The 27,335-nt window shown below is 43.2% G+C and overlaps 1 protein-coding gene across 3 annotated transcripts in view; it reads right to left on the bottom strand.

The window, feature by feature from the left end:
• The window catches only part of rdm1 (RAD52 motif containing 1), a 36,930-nt gene that overhangs the window by 2,662 nt on the left and 6,933 nt on the right, over window positions 1–27,335 (bottom strand). Inside the window, exons 4-8 of one of the 3 annotated variants that reach the window (XM_039740191.1) lie at window positions 25,033–25,198; window positions 18,232–18,330; window positions 11,364–11,443; window positions 7,409–7,550; window positions 611–1,566 (exon numbers count right to left, since the gene is read on the bottom strand). In XM_039740191.1, coding sequence (XP_039596125.1) covers window positions 7,458–7,550; window positions 11,364–11,443; window positions 18,232–18,330; window positions 25,033–25,198 — 438 coding nt within the window. In that variant the 3' untranslated portion in view covers window positions 611–1,566; window positions 7,409–7,457. Of the gene's footprint in view, window positions 1–610; window positions 1,567–7,072; window positions 7,551–11,363; window positions 11,444–18,231; window positions 18,331–25,032; window positions 25,199–27,335 lie in introns of those variants that run through there. The other 2 variants (XM_039740190.1, XM_039740189.1) reach the window with 2 other exon arrangements.

Here is a 27,335-nt window from a genome sequence, read left to right on the forward strand (position 1 = left end):
GACGCTCAACACGAACGTGATGCGTCAATTGTAACTCCTAGTGATATTTTTATTTTAACTATCTTGAAAAGGTATATTTTTATATGAATATTTATTGTATGTATTTATTAGTAACGGTTTACTACTGATTTTTATTTGTAATTTATTCATTTGTGAAACTTACACTTGCACTCAAGCCGTGCCGGACGGTGCTCAGCCATTTCAGTGTGCGGTATACTGAAGGTGCGAGTGCCGCACGAACGCCTAACGTCACCCGTATGGGTGTCGCTCCTTTTACTGTAGAGCCCCATTTGTATCGGCGTATTTGAGATCTGCGCCCCGTCCTCTCGTTGCCGGAGTTGTCTCAACTTTCCGACCCTAAGGTTGGGTCGCCGGGTCGCCGCGTCGTCTCGTGTTGAAATGTCGACGTGTCGATCTGCGAAGGCGGCCACAGCGCAGTATTTTTGACTCTTAGTTATTCAGATTATTTTTGTAAACGCATTTACTTACATGTTGTCGTCAGCTCAGTGTTTTGTATTTTTTGAATGATTATATTTTATATAAGAACATGCCCATGTCTTTTATACTGTATTTTACACTGTGAAACAAATAAATAACTTATACAAGCAAATAAGCATTCTCGTTTCCTCTTTTATTCAAATAAAATATGAACACTTCAGACATAGTTGCATCACAAGAAGTGAATCTTTTAAAAGCTTCAGATATCTAGAGAGAAATTCGAGAAGGGGTCGACCCATTGTATATCCCACCCTACAAGAAAAAGAACAAAAACGCAAGGCCCGCAAAAGTCGGCAAGCGTTTGTTCTGTCAACGGTTAACGCGCTCGGATGACTCGCCCAGCACGGGCTGCCTTAATGATGGACACGAGTCCGGAGGCAGGAAAGTCATAAAGAACTCCGTCTTGAGGTGCAGGGATAACAACTTGCAACTCAACAGCAGCAGGTGGTGGGCTTGAGGCTTGTAGAGGAGTCCCCTCGGAGCAGCCGCCATCCAGGGGGGAACTGAGGACGTGGAACTGGTACAGAGCATCCTGGCCTGGTCTGACAGTACAAGGAGGGTCGGAGCAGCCTGGACTTCATAAGGAGACTCAGATCTTGTGATGTGTGCAGTAAGCTGCTGGAAATGTTCAACCAGGGCATACTGGCCAATGTGGTGGTCTACGCTGGAGAAGCAGCCTGAGCACAGAAGAAACACGATGGCTGTACAAACTTATCAGGAAAGCCCGTGCCATCACCGGGCGACCCCTGGGCATACTGGGAGCGGTTGTAGAAAAGAGGATGTTAGCAAACTGGTAAACCAGGTGCTGTATTGGAGGCTCATTCCATCACGGATGGGCCAAGAAGCACCTCTGGGGGTCACCGGGGGTCTTTTCTGCGCAGTACTATGAAGCAATTTGATTATTCCAAGCCATGTATTATTAAGTTTATTTTTATTTATTGATGATGTCCGTGATGGACTGGTGTCCTGTCCAGGATGTATTGCTGTATGTGACGCTGCAGGTTTTCTTCAGGCTCCCAACGTCCTTATGGGGGCCCTGAACCCAACACGTAATGTCACCGAGATGAGCTGCCAAATGAGGACAAATCTCACATGAAGCCAGGGGATATATCCAAAAAAAGTGCATAAGTGCTTTTATTAAAACAATAATCAGTGTCCAAAGTGCAGCGCATCAGGTTTCAATAAATAATCCATAAAACAAGTGTCCAGTGTGGATAAAAATCAAAGAAATCCTTTAAAATACGAGGTTAAAATGTAGTCTCTATCATCCCGATCTCGGCACACCCTTCTTTCTAGCCGGTTCACCCATTACTTCCGCAGCCGGCGGAGATCTCATACAGCCAACCTCCATCTTGGCCTCCTTGCGGACGTCACTGCCAAACTGTCCGAGGTCGGCACATCTCCCTTCATCCTTTGCGCACCCGTAGTCGCTCCTCGGATCCCTTGGGAGGACACCTACCTTGCTCATCCCACTCACCCGAACTAGCCCCCAGGGTGCAACAGCTTAACGCTCCTTAGCGCGCACGCGCACACCTTCCCCTTGATTTGACCCGCATATATATATATATATATATATATATATATATATATATATATATATATATATATATATATATATATATATATATATATATATATATATATATATATATATACACACACCCCAGACCCACCCCCGTGTGCCTCTGTGGGCGCAGCGCCCTAATCACTCACCGCAGGAAGCCAATGAAGTAATCGAGAATGACCACATCCACACGTGCAGGTGCGACTCTCTCCAACACATCATTAACTCCCCGCGGTCGTGCAATCGCGCCCACGGAGAACGGCACGGCTATAGGGATTTAAAACCTGGCCTTTTCTTATTGGAAGCCGCGGACCGGCTATACCAAATCAAAGACTTTGTTAAATGGTGTGACTCAAACCACTTACACCTTAACACCAGCAAGACCAAGGAGCTGGTGGTGGATTTTATGAGGCCCAGGCCCCTCATGGACCCTGTGATCATCAGAGGTGACTGTGCAGAGGGTGCAGACCTTTAAATACCTGGCAGTGCAGCTGGATGACAAACTGGACTGGACTGCCAATACTGATGCTCTATGTAAGAAAGGTCAGAGCAGACTATACTTTCTGAGAAGGTTGGCATCCTTCAACATCTGCAGTAAGATGCTGCAGATGTTCTACCAGACGGTTGTGGCGAGTGCCCTCTTCTACGCGGTGGTGTGCTGGGGTGGCAGCATAAAGATGAAAGACGCCTCACGCCTGGACAAACTTGTTAAGAAGGCAGGCTCCATTGTAGGATTAAAGTTGGACAGTTTAACATCTGTGGCAGAGCGACGGGCACTAAGCAAACTCCTGTCAATCATGAAAAATCCACTGCATCCACTGAACAGGATCATCTCCAGACAGAGGAGTAGCTTCAGTGACAGACTTTTGTCACCGTCCTGCTCCACTGACAGACTGACGAGATCGTTCCTCCACCACACTATGCGACTCTTCAATTCCACCCGGGGGAGTAAATGCGAACATTAATTTTATTTTAATTTTTTTCATTTTTATTACTATTTAATTTAATATTGTTTCTTTGTATCAGTATACTGCTGCTGGATTATGTGAATTTCCCCTTGGGATTAATAAAGTATCTATCTATCTATCTATCTATCACACTGTATTGTGCCTTATGCTCGCTGGGAAAGGCTACAGCAGAGCCCCCCATGAACCTGTGCAGGACTAAGCAGGTTACACAGGGACTGGCTGATCGATTATCTGTACTAGTTGTTTTATATTATATTGACCCCCTTTATATGACACCCACCACACCCAACCTACCTGGAAAGGGGGTCTCTCTCTCTCTCTCTCTCTCTCTCTCTCTCTCTGAACTGCCTTTCCGGAGGTTTCTTCCATTATTTTTTCCCCTACAAGGGTTTCTTCTCTTCTTGTCTTCTTAGAGAGTCAAGGCCGCCGTCAAAAAGCAGGGCCTGTTAAAGCTCATTGCAACCCTCCTTGGGCTTTACAAAAACAAATTGCATTGTAATTAGCTTTGGGTTTTTATATTTCTGCTGCTGTATGCATTTCAGTTTCTCCCCGGGATTAATGAAATTAATCTAATGAAGAGCATGTCACATACTCGACTGAAGTTGGCACACAGCTTAGATTTTACTCCTCGTAAGGTGCGTTTGACGGGCCTTAGCCCAGGTGTGCTCTGTCAATGGAAAAAAGCACAAGGACTCTGGTCTAAGGCACCAACCAACATGGACCAGGAGACTTGGACCACCAATGAGGTTTTTCTTCTTTTTGCTTTTCTGGTGCCACAGTGGTTCGTCAAAGCAATGCCATGGGCAAACCATTTGTGGTTCCCAAAGCAGCCATCCACAAGAAGGTTCCAGAAAGACTATTTATTTATTTAGATCGATAGCAGGCTCCATAAATAGAAGAGAAGAGATTTGTGAAATGCCAGTGGGCTTCTGATTCTAACAGACCCCATTCAGGTCTTCTTGAGCTGTCCGTATTCTGCTAGGTCATCTGCTAAAGATTTTCTGTTTAACCTTTTCTAAGCTCGAAGAACCAAATGTGGAGAGAGAGCCCTGAAGGTGGCAGTTTACAGATGCGTCAAAACCAACCTAGCAGAGCTGGGGAGGATCTGCCAGGAAGAATGGGATAAACTGCCCAGGTCCAGGTGTGCCAAGCTTGTAGAGACTTACTGTAAAAGACTGCCAAAGGGGCTTCTTAGAATTAGAATTAGAACAATCTAGACGAGAACAGGCCATTCAGCCCAACACAGCTCGCCAGTCCTATCCACTGGTTTCCTCCAAGAAAACATCAAGTCGAGTTTTGAAAGTCCCTAACGTCTTCCTGTCTACCACACTACTTGGTCGCTTATTCCAAGTGTCTATCGTTCTTTGTGTAAAGAAAAACTTCCTAATGTTTGTGTGAAATTTACCCTTAACAAGTTTCCAACTGTGTCCCCATGTTCTTGATGAACTCATTTTAAAATACAAGTCTCGCTCCACTGTACTAATTCCCTTCATAATTTTAAACACTTCAAGCATGTCACCTCTTAATCTTCTTTTGCTTAAACTGTAAAGGCTCAGCTCTTTTAATCTTTCCTCATAACTCAACCCCTGTAGACCTGGAATCAGCCTAGTCGCTCTTCTCTGGACCTTCTCTTGTGCTGCTATGTCCTTTTTGTAGCCTGGAGACCAAAACTGCACACAGTACTCAAGATGAGGCCTCACCAGTGAGTTATAAAGGTTGAGCATAACCTCCTTGGACTTGTACTCCACAGATCAAGGCGCTATATAACCTAACATTCTGTTAGCCTTCTTAATGGCTTCTGAACACTGTTTGGAAGTTGATAGCTTGGAGTCCACTATGACTCCTAAATCCTTCTCATAAGGTGTACTCTCGATTTTCCGACCACCCATTGTGTATTCAAACCTAATATTTTTACTTCCTATGTGTAATACTTTACATTTATTGACATTAAATTTCATCTGCCACAAATCTGCCCAAGCCTGTATGCTATCCAAGTCCTTCTGTAATGATTTACTGAAGGGTCTCAATGATTTAAATGAATGAGAGGCTTTGCTTTTTGATAATGGGTTACTGAGTGTAGATTGATGGGTTAAGATGGCAGATTTTGGCAGCTTACAGTTGTGCTTGAAAGTTTGTGAGCCCTTTAGAAGTTTCTATATTTCTGCATCAATATGACCTAAAACATCATCAGATGTTCACTCAAGTCCTAAAAGTAGATAAAGAGAAACCAGTTAAACAAATGAGACAAAAATATAATACTTGGTCATTTATTTATTAAGGAAAATGATTGAATATTACATATTTGTGAGTGGCAAAAGTATGTGACCCTTTGCTTTCAGTATCTGCTGTGAATCACCCCCACTAAACGTTTCCGGTAACTTCTGCTCATTCCTGCAACACCGGCTTGGAGGAAGTTTATCCCATTCCTCCGTACAGAACAGCTTCAATTCTGGGATGTTGGTGGGTTTCCTCACATGAACTTCTCGCTTCAGGTCCTTCCACAATGATAGACACTTGGAATAAGCGACCAAGTAGTGTGGTAGACAGTAAGACGTTAGGAACTTTCAAAACTCGACTTGATGTTTTCTTGGAGGAAACAAGTGGATAGGACTGGCGAGCTTTGTTGGGCTGAATGGCCCGTTCTCGTCTAGAGTGTTCTAATTTGATTGGATTAAGGTCAAGACTTTGACTTGGCCATTCCAGAACATTCACTTTATTCTTCTGTAACCATTCTTTGGTAGAACGACTTGTGTGCTTAGGGTCGTTGTCCTGCTGCATGACCCACCGTCTCTTGAGATTCAGTTCATGGACAGATGTCCCGACATTTTCCTTTAGAATTCTCTGATATAATTCACAATTCATTGTTCCATCAGTGAAGGCAAGCCGTCCTGGACCAGATGCAGCAGAACAGGCCCAAACCATGATACCACCACCATGTTTCACAGATGGGATGAGGTTCTTATGCTGGACTGCAGTGTTTTCCTTTCTCCAAACATAACGCTTTTCATTTAAACCAGAAAGTTCTATTTTGGTCTCATCCGTCCACAAAACATTCTTCCAACAGCCTTCTGGTTTGTCCACGTGATCTTTAGCAAACTGCAGACAAGCAGCAATGTGTTTTCTCCCTGTAACCCTGCCATGCACACCATTGTTGTTCAGTGTTCTCCTGATGGTGGACTCATGAACATTAGCCAATGTGAGAGAGGCCTTCAGCTGCTTAGAAGTGACCCTGGGGTCCTTTGTGACCTCGCCGACTATCACACATCTTGCTCTTGGAGTGATCTTTGTTGGTCGACCACTCCTGGGGAGGGTCACAATGGTCTTGAATTTCCTCCATTTCTACACAATCTGTCTGACTGTGGATTGGTGGAGTCCAAACTCTTTAGAGATGGTTTTGTAACCTTTTCCAGCCTGATGAGCATCAACAATTCTTTTTGTGAGGTCCTCAGAAATCTCCTTTGTTCATGCCATAATACACTTCCACAAACGTGTGTTGTGAAGAGCAGACTTTGATAGATCCTGTTCTTTAAATCACACAGGGTGCCCACTCAAACCTGATTGGCATCACATTGACTCGAATTTCACCTTCAAACTAACTGATCATCCGTGAGGGTCTCATACTTTTGCCACTCACAGATATGTAATATTCAATCATTTTCCTCAATAAATAAATGACCAAGTATAACATTTGAGTCTCATTTGTTTAACTGGTTTCTCTTTATCTACTTTTAGGACTTGAATGAAGATCTGATGATGTTTTAGGTCATATTTATGCAGAAATAGAGAAAATTCTAAAGGGTTCACAAACTTTCAAGCACAACTGAATGTCTACAACCCAAACTTTGTGAATCCACTGTATGTTAGCAGGTGCCCCCCTGTGTTTAAGATCATGTGTGTGTTATGCTAATTAGCAAGTTCAAAATGGCCCTGGTGCCAGACTGGTGCCCACTGCTGCTAGGATCGGCTCCAGCTCCCTGGGAGTTTGAATAGAATTAGTTAGGTTGGTGAAGGTGGGGTTACGTCTTAAACACTTTAATGGAGTAAATGCGAGGATTTTATTTTTCACTTTCTAAGATATACAAAGAAGAGAACAATATACTGGCCTTAACAGTTTTAAATACTACAACTGTTTATTTACAAAGCTATTTTCAAGATTCGACTTCACCCATCAAGTCATCTGCAATTAACCTTTCAGCCCCCATATTCATTAAAAAGACACTCCAGAAAGTGCCTGCAGCCGTGAGTCAGAAGTATTAAGATAACGTCTCTCGCATATTCCGTGTGAGTCGGAGAACTCGGATACTTTGATTCTGTCAAGTCACGTACATCGCGAGTCGCTAGACAAACGTAAAAATGAAAAGCTGGCACTTCACCGTACTGAAGGAAACGAGGCCGTGCTTTCCGAAGGGAGAAACCAATGAGCCACATCATGATTCAGACGTCAGGTTTAGGGTTATATCAGCTAGAAGTTCATCGTCATCATCTTCTGGATCAAACTCACTCCAAGAAATGTCAGCCACCTATTTATCAAAAAAGAAAAAAGATAAATATAAATTTGGACCCGAGCATCAGTAGGAACCAAGTTATTCAACTAAGTAACGATTCAACTGCAGTGGGCTGGCGCCCTGCCCGGGGTTTGTTTCCTGCCTTGTGCCCTGTGTTGGCCGGGATTGGCTCCAGCAGACCCCCGTGACCCTGTAGTTAGGATAGAGCGGGTTGGATAATGGATGGGTAACTATTCAATAACATTTCAGTCATTATTTACCGCTCTGATGCTGATCTTTCTGATTATTACGATAGCAACAGACGAGAAGAATTCATAATTCATTGCAGGATTACGGTATTTGAGGGTTCCTCCAGAGCAGGGGGTCGCAATGTTGGTCCTGGGGACCCCCCTGTGGCTGTTGCATTTGTTCCAACTAGGTTCGGTTTTTAATTGGACTTCTGGGCTTATTAAGTGAACTGTTAATTCCCAGATTCTATGTTTTGGGAACAATATAGAAATTAGAAAAGTAATAATAAAAATATTAAAATGCACTAAACAGTTATTTGGGAATAATGTACGCTTTTTCTTAACAATATTTTCATTTTGATGTTCATTCTGGTGGCACGGTGGTAGCGTTGCTGCCTCACAGTTAGGAGACCCGTCTGGGTTCGCCTCTCAGGTTCTCCCTGCGTGGAGTTTGCATGTCCTCCCCGTGTCTGCGTGGGTTTCCTCCCACAGTCCAAAGACATGCAGGTTAGGTGCACTGGCGATCCTAAATTAACCCTAGTGGGTGTGCCATGCGGTCGGCTGGCACCCTGCCTGTGGTTGGTTTCCTGCCTTGTGCCCTGCGTTGGCTGTGACAGGCTCCAGCAAACCCCCCTTGACCCCGTAGTTAGGATATAGCGGGTTGGACGAGGACCGACTGACTGTTCATTCTATTTTTCCGGGTGTTCTAATTGTTTAATTAACCCATTGTTTTCTAATTAGTGGGTCTGATGATAAAGTAGCTGCAGCCTTTCATTAGAATTAGAATTCGAACACTCTAGACGAGAACAGGCCATTCAGCCCAACAAAGCCCGCCAAGTCCTATCCACTGGTTTCCTCCAAGAAAACATCAAGTCGAGTTTTGAAAGTCCCTAACGTCTTACTGTCTACCACCCTACTTGGTAGCTTATTCCAAGTGTCTATCGTTCTTTGTGTAAAGAAAAACTTCCTAATGTTTGTGTGAAATTTACCCTTAAACAGTTTCCAACTGTGTCCCCGTGTTCTTGATGAACTCATTTTAAAATACAAGTCTCGATCCACTGTACTAATTCCCTTCATAATTTTAAACACTTCAATCATGTCTCCTCTTAATCTTCTTTTGCTTAAACTGTAAAGGCTCAGCTCTTTTAATCTTTCCTCATAATTCAACCCCTGTAGACCTGGAATCAGCCTAGTCGCTCTTCTCTGGACCTTCTCTTGTGCTGCTATGTCCTTTTTGTAGCCTGGAGACCAAAACTGCACCCCGTACTCCAGATGAGGCCTCACCAGTGTGTTATAAAGCTTGAGCAGAACCTCCTGTGACTTGAACTCCACACATCAAGGCGCTATATAACCTGACAGTCTGTTAGCCTTCTTAATGGCTTCTGAACACTGTTTGGAAGTTGATAGCTTGGAGTCCACTATGACTCCTAAATCCTTCTCATAAGGTGAGATCATGATGCTTTCATGATTCAGTGTCATTTGCCTGGGTGTCTGTTCTGCTCGTTTTTAATTGTCATTAATAAGATACGATGAAGGGAGCAAACTGCACAGAGAAAGGGCAGGATATAATGAAATCAACAAAAGAGAGTTAAGCATTTGAATTGATAGCAAAAGCAGAAATATTTCTGAATGTCTTAAAAACATAAAAATCATGCTGCCGTGTTTTCTTAATGTAGACTAAGAGAAGAGGAATACATAGCAGCTAATTAATTAAGATCAGTGCGTTACCAGTTGTTGTCACCGATTATGAATCTGGATGAAGCAAAAACCTGCAGTCACAGTGGGCCCCCCAGGACGGACTTTGAGGACCCCCTGCTCTAGAGCACCTCTTTCTCTTGCACAATTTGGCTCACGTCCTCATCTCGTAGAAGGCTCGAGTTTGGTATTTTTTCGGTCCAGCCGTTTTTACTCTAACTCAGTGGTTCCCAACCTTTTTTTTTTTTGGTCATGTCCCACCTAGGCCTCTCTAAAACCATGATGTCCCCCACTGTAACATATATCCATCCATTGTCTAACCCGCTGAATCCGACCTTATTCTTATTATTACCCATTCAAAACGTGAACTGCTACTCACGTGGAGGAAGCCCATAATGTCATTAATTTGGTCTACACAAAGAACATGGAAACAAAAGAGGTAGAGGATAGTTGAAATACTGACAAAGAATTCACTAAGAAATTGTTTATATATATATATATATATATATATATATATATATATATATATTTTATTATTATTATTTTATATATAAGTAATATGAAAATAGTGGGGCGGCACGGTGGCGCAGTGCTGCCTCGCAGTAAGGAGACCTGGGTGCGTTTCCCGGGTCCTCCTTGCGTGGATTTTGACAGATAGATAGATGTAGAAGGCACAATATAATAGACAGATAGATAGATAAGGGAACTCCACCTTACAGTGTCGATCTACCCTGATGGATCTGAGAAGCGACTACGTGAGCGCGAAAGAACAAGGGAGGAGAGCCGACCTCTTACGGTTTGGCCGTGATGCTTGCATGGAGGCAGCCAAGATGGAGGTCGGCAGAAAAGGAGCTTGTTGCTGTGGAGTCTCCGCCGGCTACGGGAGCAACGCGTGAGCCGGGGAGAATGAAAGACGGAGGTGGGCCGAGATCGTGAAGAGCGAGACTGCATTTTAACTTCGGATTTTTAAGAATCATTTATTTATTTATTATCCCAACTTTTCACTGTTTTTATGGATTTATTTCTTAGAACTGTGCAGCACTGCACTAACTGTTTTTGTTTTCCGCCCCGTGACCCTGTATTCGGATTCAGCGGGTTAGAAAATGGATGGATTTTTAATAAAAGCACCTTTGTACTGATTGCGCTATCCCCTGGCTAATTAGAGAAATGTCCTCATTTGTCAGCTCATCTCGGTGACATTACCGACGGTGTTGGGTTCAACAGCTCCCGGAAGTCGGATGGAAGCCTGGAGCAAACCCGCATTGCACCCGCTTCCCCATCAACTTACAATATCACGAAGAATATCTACAACCGTTAACATCGTCGGGTCTTCTACCGGCCGAATTACTGTAGAAAGAAGGATGTATCCAAGAAAGGTAATGTAGTTCATCTTCAGGGAATAACCTTAGACACCAAAGGAGATCTCGATACGCCATTCATATTAAAACATTTACAGTTTCCGGTTAGAATAGCTTCTGCTAAGACAATTAACAAATCTCAGAGCCAAACTACCGAAAAAGTCATTTTATTTAATAAAGAGAAAGAAATGAAATTCAATCACGGACAGTTATACGTCATATTGATGCGTATGTAAGAATTCCCATGAAAATAAAAATCTCTTTAAATTGTACATCCGCATCCCCATATGCCAGCGGCAGAACCGCAAACAGGCTAGCGGGTCGCGCAGGCCTCTAGTTATTATTACACTTTTAAGATTGATAATACAAGAAATCTTGAACTTTGAGGTTTTGCCTAAATGTGACCACTGAAACGGAATGTTTAAATATTTTATGTTCTAATTAAATAGTGATCTACAACGTGATTTCTCTTCAAGGCAGGCGGTTTCATTTAAACAACGGTAAGAACTAAATTCTTAAGTAAATCAGAAATAGTTATTACACATTACCTGGATGATTCCATTTGTTTCGTCGTCCGGTACAATGGCGTCTGGATCGGGTCGGCACTCAACAGCTACCTTCCCATTTCCTATACAGAGAAATAAACGACACAAACCTGCAGTCGATGACTAACTGAACAGTTCATAAAAGCATCGATTTGGCATCTGTAAAAATATGAATGCCGAACATAAATGAAGAAATGACTGAAAACATTCATGCATAGTAATTAAGGTTTAACGTTTCTTTATTTAGTAATGTTTACACAAGAAAACGTTAAATTTGCCTTCTCAGTTGTATCTAATAACAGACAGAATAAAATAAAACAGTCAAATAGAAACAAGAAAGGTTAGGGTAAAGCAGTTAGATAATACATATTTACACCAAAAAAAATTGAGAAAGGGCTGCCTAAAAAATAAAATGGTAGAAAGAAAAATATAAATAAAATATGAATAACAGGTCCAATGGCTCTGAAGCAGCCAAAACCTCTCTTTCCCGGAAATCTTAGGGACTTACTGACTTCAAAAAGTTGAGAAAAAACAAAACCTTTAAGACAACCTACAGCATTTCGCAATACGTACAACAGCGCCACCTATCATCACCACTCACCTCCCTGGTACCGAGGCCTTTTGTAAGTATTTCCTACCCACTGGCTCACAGATGACTGCCGTGGCTGTAGGTTTTCATTCTAACCATCTTCTTAACTATTGACCAGTTTTTGCTGCCAATTAATTTCCTTTGCCTTCATTTTTTTTTACTTGACTCTGGTCCCTTAATTGTTTCTTTTTTTCCTTAATTGGCAGCCAAACAATAATGAGACACAAAATGAGCCCCCACATGACCAGCTCACCTGTGCCCATCACACAATATCTGAAAATTAAGAAAGTTGAAGGTCCCAGTAAGGATGATCTTTTAGGTCACCAAAACATTTTGACGGTGTTCTAAGAAAAACCAGAAAATCAATAGTCTTGGAAGTGTCTGCTGTGACAGAATGAGAGCAGCAACAAGTCATGGAATGAAATAATGGGTTTAATTAACAGCAAGAACCAGCTTCTCATTAAGAAACTGGTTGGAGTTTGAAGCCCCCATTTAGCTGGTAAACTGTTGGCTCGTTTCATTTCTGTTTGGCTGTCATTTAATGATGAAAGGAATCAATTCAGAGGAGTGAATCCTTAAAAACAGGGCTATTAAAATGAAGGGGAAAAGAAGTTAATTAGCTGAGTCACTGATTAGGGAAAGGGTTGGAATGAAAACCTGTTGCCACTGCCGCCCTCCAGGCCTGGAGTTCGACACTCCTGCGACTCGCTAAAGGCAGTTGGCACCTACCATTCAGATACAGGTGGAGGGTCCACCGCCTTATCCTCACTTTATTCCTACACATACACTATCTTATCTACATCTCGCACATCCCCGGGGATTACAAGCACACTTTTAAACAACAACAATACATAAAATACACGAGGGAGTGGAGTAAAACTACTACCATCCACGCACTGCATCTTGCTTTCCCCCTTTCCCGTTTCATTCCTCCCGACTATTGCGAAATCGGCAGCCTGCCGACTTTTAGCAGCAGATTTATACTTCACACGATGGGATGCGTGCTCCAGCGGACTTTCCTGCTACGCAAGCGTTGTACTGTTCATTCATACTAACGTACGCGTACTTTATGTAAATCTGGAAGAATCCACCAGGTGGCAGTGCCAGATATCATCACGGTGAGAACAGGCTCGGCTTCGCTATGTTGTAATTTTCCTGGAACACCCATTCAATTCCGAGGACACCTTACTGCAATATCTCTGAAAAAGATGTTTAAATGATTAAATCCAGCAATCCGGGGATGTGTCCATTCCAGCTGGCATTGGGCACGAGGCAGAAACAATCCCTGGATGGGGCATCAGCTGACTGCAAGGTGAATACAAGCACACTCACATACACTAGCGTCATTTTAGTGCCACCAAATCTGCATATCCGTGGAAGGAAACTGGAGCTCACTGTGGAAACCCAGCAGGAAAACATATGTAAACTCCAGGCAGGGAATATCAGGGAAGTGACTCCCTGGGAGACAGCAGCGCTACCGCTCCGCCATGTCACCCCTATGTGTGTACTTAATAACAGTATTCGTTATTTAAACGAAATTAACGATTTATCTGTAAAATGTTAACATACATACTTTAATGCATGCCATCATGAAAGTCATATCAAGTATAAATCTAAGGATTCCAAATGTGGAGAGAATTGGAATATTATACATTTAACGTGTTCTGTGTGGCGATTGTTGCTGTCGTTTCCGGAGGGAGCCACGGAAAAAAAGACGTCACTGAAGATGGTACGTGAGACTTTTAAACTGTATCGTGTCATTACATCGCTTGAGTATAAAAGCACTACGAATGCATCTGTATGTCGGCATTATGCTTCGCCACATCAACCCGTTCATCAAACATCGCAGCGCGCACATCGAACCTACTAGGATCCGCATAGCGGCTTTCTGTCACATGTAGATAGTAAACGGAGACTCTGACGTCACGTTCCGACTTTTATCACACTGCGCCCCCCGACTTTTTGCTGGTACCGCAACTCGCGCACGCGGTCGCGTTCATTTCTGAGGACCTGCTCGGAGGACGTGTCAAATGAACGCTGGGGACGCGTGGCCGCCATGATGCATGCGTACGCTCGCGTAGATTTAAAACTGTTAACGCAGCTAATCCGATCATGATTGGGGCACCACCAAGACCGGTAAGTGAAGGCATTATCTGAAATCAAAAATCTGATATTTACTAAAATGATGTGCGAACATTAAGTGCCTTATGGGGGATTCATTTCACTTTACGAATCTTTCAGCACTGCAGCTGTCAACTCTTTACTGTGCTTTATTTGGCTATTTAGCGGCCGCTGCTGCTTCTTCCAGCGCCCCGCATCAACATAAGACCGTCACACCGAGTAGCCTCAAAAGCTTGCATATTATGACCTTTTTAGATAGCCAATAAAATATGTCATTTTGCTTGACTTCGCATTTTATCATAAATGGAGTCGCTTTGGATAAAGGAATCAGCCAAATAAGTAAATGTAACGTAACGTCTCCTGCCAGACTGATTCTGTGCACCTGACTGACCAATCAACATTCAGTTCATTTAAAGAACGTTAGTTTTTTGTTGCACTCTGATTGCAAAACTTACAATAAGGGGTAGTTCTACATTCATACAGGAGGTGTTTTCCCACCACAGGAGCCAAGGAGTTCCTGTATATGCTGGCACCCCCCGAGCCCCCTGTGGTTCCTGGCCACGTTCGTGGGTTGTGTTTCCACCGCACAATAGGATCTGTAACCCTTATGCAAAATACGTGACGTGCAAAGAAGAGCGTCACAGTGTGGAGTTTGAGAGTTGGTGGGACACACCACTCCTCCACCTTTTACTGATCTGAGGTGCTGTGGACTTCACAGGGGACATTATGGCTTTGATGGCGAGGCACACCAGGGAGGAGGCTATGAAGAGTGATGTGGAGCAAAATGCGGCGATCCCGAGAACACTCCAAAGTCCAAACTAGTAACAGATTTATAAGGTGGAGCCAGTGCTTGTGATCAACCAATCAGCATCACTCATCACCTGAGCCCCTCCCATGATAGTTCCTGATTGAAAGAAAAGTACACAGCAGGAGCACAATAAAAACAGAAGTGAAAACTACACATGGCCCGAGTTCCTGCAGTTGAAATGCTACAAAAGTTCCAGAACTGCACCTCCCTTGTTCTCACCTGTAACCCACATCTTGAAGCACTTCGAAAACTTAGAAAAGAACTTCAGCCAATGCTACACAATGACGGAACACTGAAAAATGTGTTTACAGAACCTTCCCTACTGCCAAACCTGCAGCAACTAATTGTCCGAAGCTCCCTAAGTGAGTCAACAGAAAATGGCACAACTCCCTGCCTATAGAAAAGATGCAAGACATGATCACATTTATAATACAGACTGTGCAGTTACACCACACTGCCAACTAGAACATCCCATAAAGGGGTCATTTTCCTGCAGATCATCTAATTTGATTGAGCTTATTCTCTGTGTGAAATGTCCTGACACTGCACTGGACAAACACTCCACCAGAGAATGAATTTCCACAGGTGCCACATCAAGCATGGCAACTCAGATGTTCCTGTAGTAGCTCATTTCAACAGCCATGGACACTGTGAGAGGGACATTAAAGTCCACGGGGCTTCTGGGCAACTTCAGAACTCCACACGGCTCTATCCTGGGTCCGCTGCTCTTCTCAATCTACATGCTTCTGTTAGGTCAGATTATCTCAGGGCACAACGTGAGCTGCCACAGCTATGCTGATGACACACAGCTGTACTTATCAATGCAACCTGATGACCCCGACTCTCTTGATTCACTAACACAATGTCTGACTTGTATCTCTGAATGGATGAATAGTAACTTTCTCAAGTTAAATAAAGAGAAAACTGAAATCGTAGTGATTACCAATAATGGATACAATGAGGCTATTAGAAATAAACTGGATACATTAGGATTAAAAGTCAAGACGGAGGTAAAAAGCTTAGGGGTGATTGTTGACTGTAAGCTGAATTTTAAATCGCATATTCATCAGACCACTAGGACAGCATTTTTTCACTTAAGAAACATAAGTAAAGTTAGACCTCTTATATCATTGAAAGATGCTGAGAAATTAGTTCACGCGTTTGTTTTCAGTCGACTAGATTACTGTAACGCACTCCTCTCAGGACCACCCAAAAAAGACAAATCGTTTGCAACGAGTGCAGAATGCAGCTGCTAGAATCCTAACTAGGAAAAGAAAATCTGAACACATCTCTCCAGTTTTAATGTCACTGCACTGGTTACCTGTGTCATTCAGGATTGACTTTAAAATTCTGCTTATGGTTTATAAAGCCTTAAATAATCTCGCCCCATCTTATATATCGGAATGTCTGACACCTTATATTCCAAATCGTAACCTCAGATCCTCAAATGAGTGTCTCCTTAGAATTCCAAGAACAAAACTTAAAAGAAGTGGTGAGGCGGGCAGGCGGCCTTCTGCTGCTATGCACCTAAAATCTGGAATAGCCTGCCGATAGGAATTCACCAGGCTGATACAGTAGAGCAGTTTAAAACACGGCTGAACACACATTACTTTAACATGGCCTTTTTATAACTTCACTTTAACTTAATCCTGATACTCTGTATGTTCAATTCTTCATAATAACTACTCATAGTGGCTCTAAAATCCGTACTGACCCCAACTCTCTTTTTCTGTTTCTTTTTCCGGTTTCTTTGTGGTGGCGACCTGCACCACCTCCACCTACTCAAAGCTTCATGATGCTCCAACAATGATGGATGGATTTAAAGGCAGAAGTCTACATGACACATCATCATCAAGCCCTTCCGTGAGAACTCTAAATCCAAGAGGACTGTTTCATTTATGTTAGGTAGAATGCCCAGAGGGGACTGGGTGGTCTCGTGGTCTGGAATCCCTGCAGATTTTATTTTTTCTCCAGCCGTCTGGAGTTTTTTTTGTTTTTTCTGTCCCCTGGCCATTGAACTTTACTCTTATTCTATGTTAATTAATGTTGATTTATTTTTTATTATTGTGTCTTTCATTTTTCTATTCTTTATTATGTAAAGCACTTTGAGTTACTGTTTGTATGAACATGTGCTATAGAAATAAATGTTGTTGTTGTTCAGAACACAGCAAGAGGGAATAGAATGGCAAGTTAAAGTCATGCTAAAACTGAACACATTACGGTGTGCTTGGTGTGTGTGTGTGTGCCCTGCGGTGGGCTGGCACCCTGCCCGGGGTTTGTTTCTGCCTTGCGCCCTGTGCTGGCTGGGATTGGCTCCAGCGGACACCTGTGATCCTGTGTTAGGGTATAGCAGGTTGGGTAATGACCGACTGACAACATGGTTTAAATAGAGACCAGAGTTTTATGGCCAGTGTGAGACTCGGGTCCGAACACCACCAGACAGACACTGCTTCTTTATGCCTGATGACACTCATCCGGCAGCACTTCCTGATGTGGCAGAAGTGCTGCCCTTGCACCCTGAAGCACTCCGGGCGTCCCTGGAAGGATCTTCCTCCATCTTCCCAGGTGTGGCGGAAGTGAATGTTTCCCGGGCACCATGAGGCTTGGGGCGCCCCCTGGCAGTGGCCACGGGCCCCAATGGGCTTGAAGTTTATTTCCCGTGGTCCCCTCCAACATCCAGGGCGATTGCCCCTTAGTGGCCCGGGGGACGTATATGCCACCTCCCGGTCCTTCCAGGCGTCCCGGTTGGGTCTGTCCCCCAGCCTCCTGTGACACCAGATATGAGGATTGTTTGCATCTCTTGGGCTAACAACAGATCGACATTGTATTGAAAAACTCATCAGAGACTTCAAAAGACTTTGTTGGACAGTCATCTTACCCAAAGATCTCGAGTATTCATTGTTCTCCTCTGTTGCTAAATGAATCTTAGCCTGAAGAGGTCTATTTAATTTTTTACATTATTATTAATTTTTTGATGTTTCTTGTCCTAGTGTGTATATAAACACAGGGAACTCCCATTTCTGTATTACATCTCGCCTGAAGAAGGGGCCCGAGTTGCCTAGAAAGCTTGCATATTGTAATCTTATTAGTTAGCCAATAAAAGGTGTCATTCTGCTCGACTTCTCAATACCTTCGTAATGGCTAACATGGTACAACACCCTGGTACTAAAAAGTTCCTTGAAAAAGCTGCTGCAGTGGAAAGGCGCCCATGGATTGCAGACGAGTCACAAGTAGGACCAGGATTAATCAATTCAACACACAGAAGGACAAAAACTCCCAACTTAATGAGGCCGTCATGAAAAATCAGAAGTCACCATACCAGGGATTTGAGAATCTCGTAACGTGCCACTCACCCAAAACAACGAGCAGAACTCTCTGGAACGCATCGGCCACCGCTCGCTCCTTGGCCCATTTCTGCAGCTTAGCTCTTTTGGTGATCTTTTCAAGAGGATCTAGAAACAAAGTTGAAAAAGATAAACCTTAACCTACTATGAAAAAAAAAATAAATAAAAATCCACTTTGTTATGACCAACGCAGAATATGTTGAAACATTCTGCTTAAAATCTCACCAAAGCTGTACTGCATGGATACAAGGACATCAAAAGTGAGATGGACCCCAAACAGCAGCCTTGTAGTGCAGGGGGCTGCCACTCCGTGGGCACTGCAGAGACAGTGGATGATCCAGCTGGAGCCGCCATATTAGAATCAATGACAGGGAACGAGCCAGACTGGAGCAATTTAAACTAGTCATCCATCTTCTAATCGACTCATGCAGTTCCAGGTCACAGGGCACCTGCCACAACTGCACTGGGCACAAGACAGGAACTGACCAAGCAGCCAGTCGATGCCATTATGGAGGAGACCGTTTACTGAACTACATCCCATAGTTGTTAGGATTGGGTTCCTTTTACTGGGAATTTTTTAAATTTATCAATTTTGGTCATCGGACACTCATTTTGGTTTTTTTTTTTTTGAGCCCCCAACTTTAATGCCTGGCCTCCATTTCTCTTTTGTTTTAAATGGTCGACTATTTTGTGGACTCTTTACTCCACCATTTCAAATTTCACGATCGCTGGAATTTTTGAAGCCCCCAAATTGTTTAACCTCCTTAGCGTTTTATTTACGCTCAGAAAAATGAGCCAAAAAACATCAAATCTTTCTTCAACAGTTAAAAATGAAATTTTGCGTGTGTAAGAGAAAACGTGTAAATAGCAAAACATCAAATAAATAGCAAACCAAAAAATAAAATTACAAAAAACAGTGTAAATAGCAAAACATCAAAAATAGCAAAACAAGATACAAAATAAATTTAAGAATTTTTAAAAATAAAGTGTAAATAGCAAAACATCAAATAAATACCAAAACAAAAAATAAAATAAATTAAAAAAAAATTTAAAAATATTGTAAATAGCAAAACAAATAGCAAACCAAAAAATAAAATAAAAAAAAAAATTAAAAATAGTGTAAATAGCAAAACATCGACATAATCACAGTAGGAGCGGCCTGTCGAGTGTCCACTGCTGCCCCGACGATGCAGGATTAGTACGTGTCCTTCGTGGGACACGTTTGGAAACGGTCACCAGTGCACATCCCAATAACATCGCAATCGGGATAGAAGACGCATGTTTTTTTTTTTCTTATATTTTATTTTCTGCTGTTTGAGCATGAGGGGGCAGTGTAAGGGCCAAATCCTTTAAGTTTATGTTAATGGTAAATTTTCCTTACTCTGCTTAGCTTGAACTTGAATATAATATACAGTAGCTTAACATAGATAATGGCAGAGGTGGGTAGTAATGAGTTACATTTACTTGAGTAACTTTAAAAAAAAAAATAATAAAACTGTACTTCTAAGAGTAGTTTTACTGCACCAAACTTTTTACTTTTACTTGAGTACATTTGTGAAGAAGAGACGCTACTCTTACTCCGCTGCACTGGGCAACTCCCGACTCGTTACTTTTTTTTCCATTTACAGATTTATATACGCTACTAGCCGACGCCCACCGTAGCATACAGCAGTGTAAGAATAGGAATGGAAAAACAGTGAGAAAGGAATTCAGAACAGGAAGAACGTCTCCAAATCTGTCCCAATGTGATGCAACAAAATCTACTGCCCTATGTCATAGTGCGAGTGCATTGCCTTCGTCAACCATTTGTGTCAAGAAATAATCCACTGATACGAACAGGCAGTTGCCGGATCCCGGAATACAGAGGACGTTGTACAAAAACCCGTTGACAGAGAAGATACTGTCGTTCACTTTATAACAAAGGCTTAGGAATCAACCGTCGCAGTATAACGAAAATAGCAAGGAGCGAAAACCAATGCCAATGGTCGAGAGAGTACCTTCCTGTAGCAGACTATGGACAAGACTCCCAGGTGCACACATGGCCGAAGTGAAAGGTCACACGGTCAGGCTAGATATAGGGTGGTGATGTGACACCAATGGGGTCATTTGAGGGGAGCAGGGAACGCGGTAGTCCGAAGGAGGAACAGGAATCGACAAAAGTGGCGTGGGGGTGTATGGGAGGTTGCTGGCCAGTGTGGGGAAGGGTTTGGAAGAGGAGGAATAGGAATCGAGAAATGCCGTGTGGGCTGCGTGTTGGGTGGGGGGTAACCAGGTTTGAAGAGGAAGCAGGACGAACCAGAAGAGAAATATATAGAAGAGATATTTTAGTTGGAGAGAAGTCGCCAGTGGATCTACTGAATGACTGTTTCACCAATCAAATGTAGCAACAATAATCACATGACTCCATTTCACCAAACGGACATAGCCATGCGGTCACATGACCACACACAAACTTCCTGCGTCTGCAGCCCGTGAGAGACTTTTTAGTCATGCAGGGCTCCTGATCACTGTGCTAAGCGGTCACAGCTTCATTACAGGAATCTTGAGAGCCAACTCCTGCTGAAGCTTAACGATCACGTCACTGAGTGAAGAACAAACACGTGTTAACCAAAGAGGCACAGACGCAGGCAGTCGAGGTAAAGTCAGATTTCTTGTATGTGCAGAACTTGCCTTGCTTCGATTTTATTTTCTATTGGCTCTGTTATTCTGATGGCGAGTGAATACGCAGCATCAGACGGTCAGCGTACAGGAGATCTCGTCACTGTAAGTGGTCCGCACTGTTCAGACAGACACGTCACCTACTGTAGGTATCGGCTTCAAAAGCTTTGTTGTGAAAAACAGATTTGGAACTTTGTGTTATTTGTGCATCTTTATTTTGTAAAGATGTTATTTATTTTTACTCATTTTTTGTTTTGTTATTTGGAAACAGCAGAATTTGCACATTATTTTATATTTTTGTCTGTCTTATTACATTTCTAAAAAATTTATTAAGATCAAACAGTTACTCCGTACTTGAGTAGTCTTTCCACCAAATACTTTTTTCACTCTTACTTGAGTCATTTTTGGATGACTACTTTTTAGTTCTACTTGAGTGATTTTAATTTGAAGTCACGCTACTCTTACTTGAGTACAATTTTTGGCTACTCTACCCACCTCTGAATAACGCAGCGGTTCTCAAAATGTGGGGCGCACCCCCTAGAATTAACAAAAAGGGGGAGAGGGTGCAAAGATAAAAAGAATCGAAAATATGAAAAATACATCTATTGAAACCAATAAATGAACTTAAACTACATTCTGATACCAGAAAAATAAATATAGGAGTTAGATAAATGTTGATAATAAAACTGGTAGCGGTGTATCGGCAGCAAAAAATATAGGAATACATTTCATTAGGGCTTCAAAAAAACCTTAGAGGGGGTGCAATTAAAACGGTCATGAAAACTCGGGTCACAAATACTTAAAGGTTGAGAAACGCTGGGCTATAGAAAATATAATATATTATAGAAAATGTAATGTGCAAAATCGTAACTCTGTGTGACAGGAGAACAGCCCATAGACTGAGGTTATCCATTCATCCATCCATTCATTATCCAACCTGCTATATCCAAACCACAGGGTCACGCGGGTCTGCTGGAGCCAATCCCAGCCAACACAGGGCGCAAGGTAGGAAAACAAACCCAAGGGCAGGGCGCCAGCCCACCGCAGGGCACACACATACACACCAAGCACACACTAGGGAGAATTTAGAATCACCAATCCACCTAACCTGCATGTCTTTGGAAACTCCACACAGGGAGGACCCGGGAAGCAAATCCAGGTCTCCTAACTGCGAGGCAGTAATGCCACCACTGCTCCACTGTGCCACCCTAGACTGAGGTTAGACAGCGAGAAAGGAACAGGAATGGCCAGACAGACAGATGGACATTAAGGGTTGAGAGATTTCCGATTTCTGTCCGCCACCGAGAACAACGTGTAGAAGCCTTAAGAAACGTAATCGAGATATTTAAGCAGAATATCCCAAGTTCCCCCCTTTTCTCCCCCTTTCTTTATTGCTTGTATTATCAACTTTTTACTTTCTCATAGAAATAGTAAAGAGAAAGTATAGGAAGCGTGAAAAGATTCAGCCTCAAGATTCTAATGAATCCTGACGTTTTAGACCTTCCCGAGTCGGGAAATAATATTTTTGAAATGATGTCTGTCTGTGTGTAAACACGATAAGTCGAAAATGCTTTGACCGCGGTCAGTGAGATTTTGTACACCTGCTTTATATCAAAAATATGGAATCCTATCAACTTTTGGGCCACTTCCGGCAACCTTTAAATCAGGGGTCGCCAACTCCAGTCCTGGAGGACCACCCTGGCTGCAAGTTTTCATTCTAACCCTTTTCTGTATGAGTGACCCGTTTTAGCTGCTAATTCACGTCTTTTGAACTCATTTTAATTGACTTGCTCTTGAAGACTCGGACCCCTTAATGGTTTCTTTTTTTCCCTAATTAGTAGCCAAACAATAATGAGATACAAAATGAGCTGAAACAACTGGTGTCCATCGTACAATATCTGAAAAGAAAGAAAGGTGAAGGTCTTGGGAATGTCGTTCTGCTCAGGTCCATAAAACATTTGAACAAGAGCTCTTAGAAAAGAGAAAATCAAAAATTTCGGACATGTCTGCTAATGCACCACAAGAGCAGAAACAAGCCACAAAATTAAAGAACGGGTTTAATTAACGTCAGGAATTGGCACCTCATTAAGCAGCTGGTTGGAGTGAAATTGGTTGGAATTAGTTGGTCTTCTGTTGGCTCCCTCACTTCACATTTCATTTCTGTTTGGGTGACATTTAAGGAAGGAAATGAAGCAATTCAGAGGAACGATGAAGAAATTCAGGGAAACATCTCTTGAAAACCAAGTCAATTAAAATCAATTCAAAAGAAATTAATTAGCAGCAAAAACAGATCACTAATTAAGAAAAGGGTTAGAATGAAAACCTGCAGCCACTGCGGCCCTCCATTACCAGAGTTGGGCTCCCCTGCTCTACTGCATTTGAACTGTTTTGAACCATCTGGAAACCTTCGCCAAACGCACAGGTAGAATGTCAGCTCCTAATCCACACGACTGAAGCGCCCCCTGGGTTAGGGTGGGCTACCACAGTGCAAGGCTTCCTCATTCCCACTGACACGGACATTAACAGGTGCTGCATTGTGAACAGTGCTTAGGAGGCGAAGGCTCTTTCTTGTCCTTCTGCTTGATTGTAGTCATTTCATGTTTTTGCCACGCAACCGGGGTCATCAGGAATATCACGGCTGTTTGGTCCTACAGTGTCGGATGGGCTGGTTTCAATATCCATGTCGACGTCTGATGACCAATCCACATTGTCCTCATTATCTCTTGATTCAACAAATGGTTTAGTTTCAGGTTTTGTTCCAAAATAAACTTTATAGCTTCCTCGTTTACACGCTGTTGTATTTTGGTTGAAGGCTCCGCCCAATTCATGAATATGGACGAGTTACCTTAGATGTTGTGCACCTCAAGTCACCAGGCATGTCACAGTGGTTTGGTTCTACAATGTCATGTGTGTCAGTTTCACTATCCGTGTCAGCGTCTGATGACCAATTCACATCCTCATCACCATCGCTTCATTCAGTTTCAGTTTGGGTCAAAATGGACTTTATAGCTTCTTGTTTATATGCCATTGTGTTCTGATTGAAGGCTCCGCCTCACTCATGAATATTGAGGAGTTACCTTAGAGTGGCAACATGCATAGAAAGAGTTGGTTTTTTTTTTTTTTTTGCAGCATGATATTTCATCCACTAGATGGCAGCTGAATACTGTCCCTAAAGTTGCTGGGGGCTTAACACTTTAAAAGTAGCCAGACCACCTGAACTTCAGAAGAGGTCACCCACCTGAAGCCAAGCACGTTCAGGCCCGGCCAGTACTTGAATGGGAGACCATCTAAGAAAAGCTTGGGTTGCTCCTGGAAGTGGTGTGTTGGTGAAACCAGCAGGGGGCTGGGGTCCGATTGTGGATCCCAAAGCCCCCAGTGCAGTGATGGGGACACCGTGCTGTAAACACGCGAGACGTAAAACCGAGGTCCTGAATCTCTGTGGTCATAAAAGACGGCAACAGAATGCTGTCCTGAACGTTTTTCAGGCTTAACACTGTATAGCAGATCATTACACGTCACCCCGAGTCCAACCCGGGAATTACTGTACTTGTGTAGAATTCCATGCCTGGTGTTAACGCCAAGGAGGTTAAGCAAAGGCGCCCATTGTTAGGGGTTAAAAGGTCCTCCTGAAATTCATTTCCTCATCCAAATTTTGGATTCAAAACCCATTTTCTAATCGCCCTTTCAAACGTTATGTTAATTGAAATTTTGGTAGGCAACTTCTCTGTTCTCGTTTCTTGACCACGAGTCTTGTCTCATGCTTTGGCTTTGATGCTCGTCCTTTTTGATCTCCCAGTATAGACCCCGGTTTGACTTTCGCCTCCTCTCCTGGCTCACTCTCAAACCCGGTCTGCTGGCAGACATAACAGTAGCTTCGTTAACGAGGTCACCTTTTAAATCACAAAACACATCCCACGTCTATTAAAAAGTGGAACACTGGCGTTTCATCTGAGGGGTGTCCATGCGGGACCGCTCTTGGGCCGATCTTTCGAGACCCCTTCTAAAATTTTAAAAATTAGATGAACCCACACTCTGTGTATAAATCCCTCCCACTGGTACAAATCAAAAAGCCGATTTCTCCGGCCTAATCCTTACTTGTCCCACATAACCAGCCCTGTGTAACGTGCCGGGTGTATTAACGACTCCACTCACCGGCATCCTTTTCCACAAACTCCTGGGCAACTCCGTATCCTCGACACCTGACCTGATATTCAGTGAAAATCAACTCAACGATACAGCCATATTTCAGGGTCGGGGTCTGAACTTCTTCAAGTAAAGACAAATTCTCCTTCTCATCCAACTGGGAAATGTCCTTCATCTAGAAGAGAGGACAACAATACAAGTTTACAGAACAAATTGAATATTCCTCATGTGTAATTATGGCATCAATACCCTCGATACTAAAAAGACAAATGCAGACATTGAGTGGGCGCAGGACTCTGTGAAGGGGTGGGCACAGGGGCCCAAAGAGTTAACTGGCAGCACAGACTGGATGGGTGGTCACCGACTTTCCAGGTTTCATTCACTCCGGTTAGCAGGGTCTGGACTGGCACACGGACAACAAACTCGTCCTTAAGTGGGCACACTTCCCTCAGGTGTTCTGAAATCCCCCCTGCCCCGTGACATAATAATAACGGATCCCCAGTATAAAAAAAAATAAATAAGTCATCCACATGTGGCAAGTGACCTTTTAAGTGACAGGGTGCTTTTAATAAGTTTCCACAGTTTACTTTCCAAAGATATTCATTCACTTTAAAGACACTTCAGACTTTTTACCTCTTAACTCCAACACACACACCAGTGGTCTACAGTCGTGGCCAAAAGTTTTGTAAATGGCACCAAAATGAATTTTCACAAAGTTTGCTGCCTCAGTTCTTATGATTCCAATTGGCATCGATTCCAGAACGTTCTGACAAGTGAGCAGATGAATTGCAAAGTCCCTCTTTGCCACGAAAATGGACTTCATCCCAAAAAAAAACACTGCAAGTCAGCCCTGCCACCAAAGGACCTGCTGACGTCACTTCAGTGATCCTCTCGTAAAGTCAGGTGAGACGAGGACAAGGCTGGAGGTCACTCTGTCACGCTGATGGAGTCACAATAGAGGGGTGAAGAAGGTATCAGGGCACCCAAGATAATCCAGCAAGCGCCAGTAGCGTCTCCTAAAGTGGATTCAGCTGCAAGATCGGGGCACCACCAGGAATGGCAGCAGGCAGGTGCGAGTGAGGTGAAGACTTTTTGAGGATGGCCAGGTGGGCGTCAAGAAGGGCAGCGAAAAAGCCATCAGGGACAGACTGACATTCTGGGATTGGACTGCTGGGGGAAAAGTCATTTTCTCTGATGAATCCCCTTTCTGATTGTGTGGGGCATCCAGAAAAAAGAGAAGATGAGCGGCACTACAATCAGTTCTGTGTCAGGCCAACAGTAAAGCATCCTGAGACCATTCATGTCACGTGAGGTTGCTTCTCAGCCAAGGCAGTGCAGGGCTCACTCACAATCTGACCTAAGAACACAGCCATGAATTAAGAATGGGACCAAAACATCAACCGAGAGCAACTTCTGCCAACCATCCAACAACAGTTTGGTGACCAACATGATGAAGCAAAAGGCAAAAGTGGACTCCAGTCAAGTTCTCAAAGCATCTCATGAAGAATGGAAGCAAACAAGAGGCACCCGAGGACAATTTGGAGCATCTGAACACTTCTAAGAATGAGAGTTTTCAAGTTTTTGACATATAACCCAACACCCCCAAATGTCACTTGGGCTTGGAATTCTATACCCGAGATCATTTAACCCATCGTGTTGTGTTACGACCTCAGAGGATGTGCCCCTAACAGTGGGTTTCTTTCTTTAACTTCCTTGGCATTAATCCCGAACATCTCTGCAATTGCGGTTATTCAAAAGTTAGACTTGGGGTGACGTGCGATAATAATAATTCTTTACGTTTATATAGAGCTTTTCTCAGTGTGCAAAGCACTTTAGCGTGTGAGAAGCCACATAAGTTTTATTTATATAGCGCCTTTTCACACTAACCACCATTAATGTGCAGCATCCACCTGCATGAAACGACAGCAGCCATTTTTGTGCCAGTATACTCACCACACATTAGCTGTTAGGTGACACAGATAGCCAATTAGAGATGGGGGTTAGATGATTAGGGGGCCAGAATGACCAGGCCATGGAGGGCAATTTAGCCAGGACATCAGGATACACCCTACTCTTTATGAAGGATGCCCAGGGATCTCCTATGACCACAGAGAGTGAAGACCTCAGTTTTACATCTCACCTGAAGGACGGGGTCCCCATCACTGCACTGGGACATTGAGATCCACATACAGACCTCAGGGTTAGCAGCCCCTGCTGGTTTCACCAACACCTCTTCTAAGAAAAGCTTGGGTTGCTCCTGGATGGATTTGTGCTTGTAAATTTGTTTCGGGCCATTAGTAAAATTGTTTTCT

This window comes from Polypterus senegalus, chromosome 17 (assembly GCF_016835505.1).
Source record: "Polypterus senegalus isolate Bchr_013 chromosome 17, ASM1683550v1, whole genome shotgun sequence".
NCBI classification, from domain to species: domain Eukaryota; kingdom Metazoa; phylum Chordata; class Cladistia; order Polypteriformes; family Polypteridae; genus Polypterus; species Polypterus senegalus.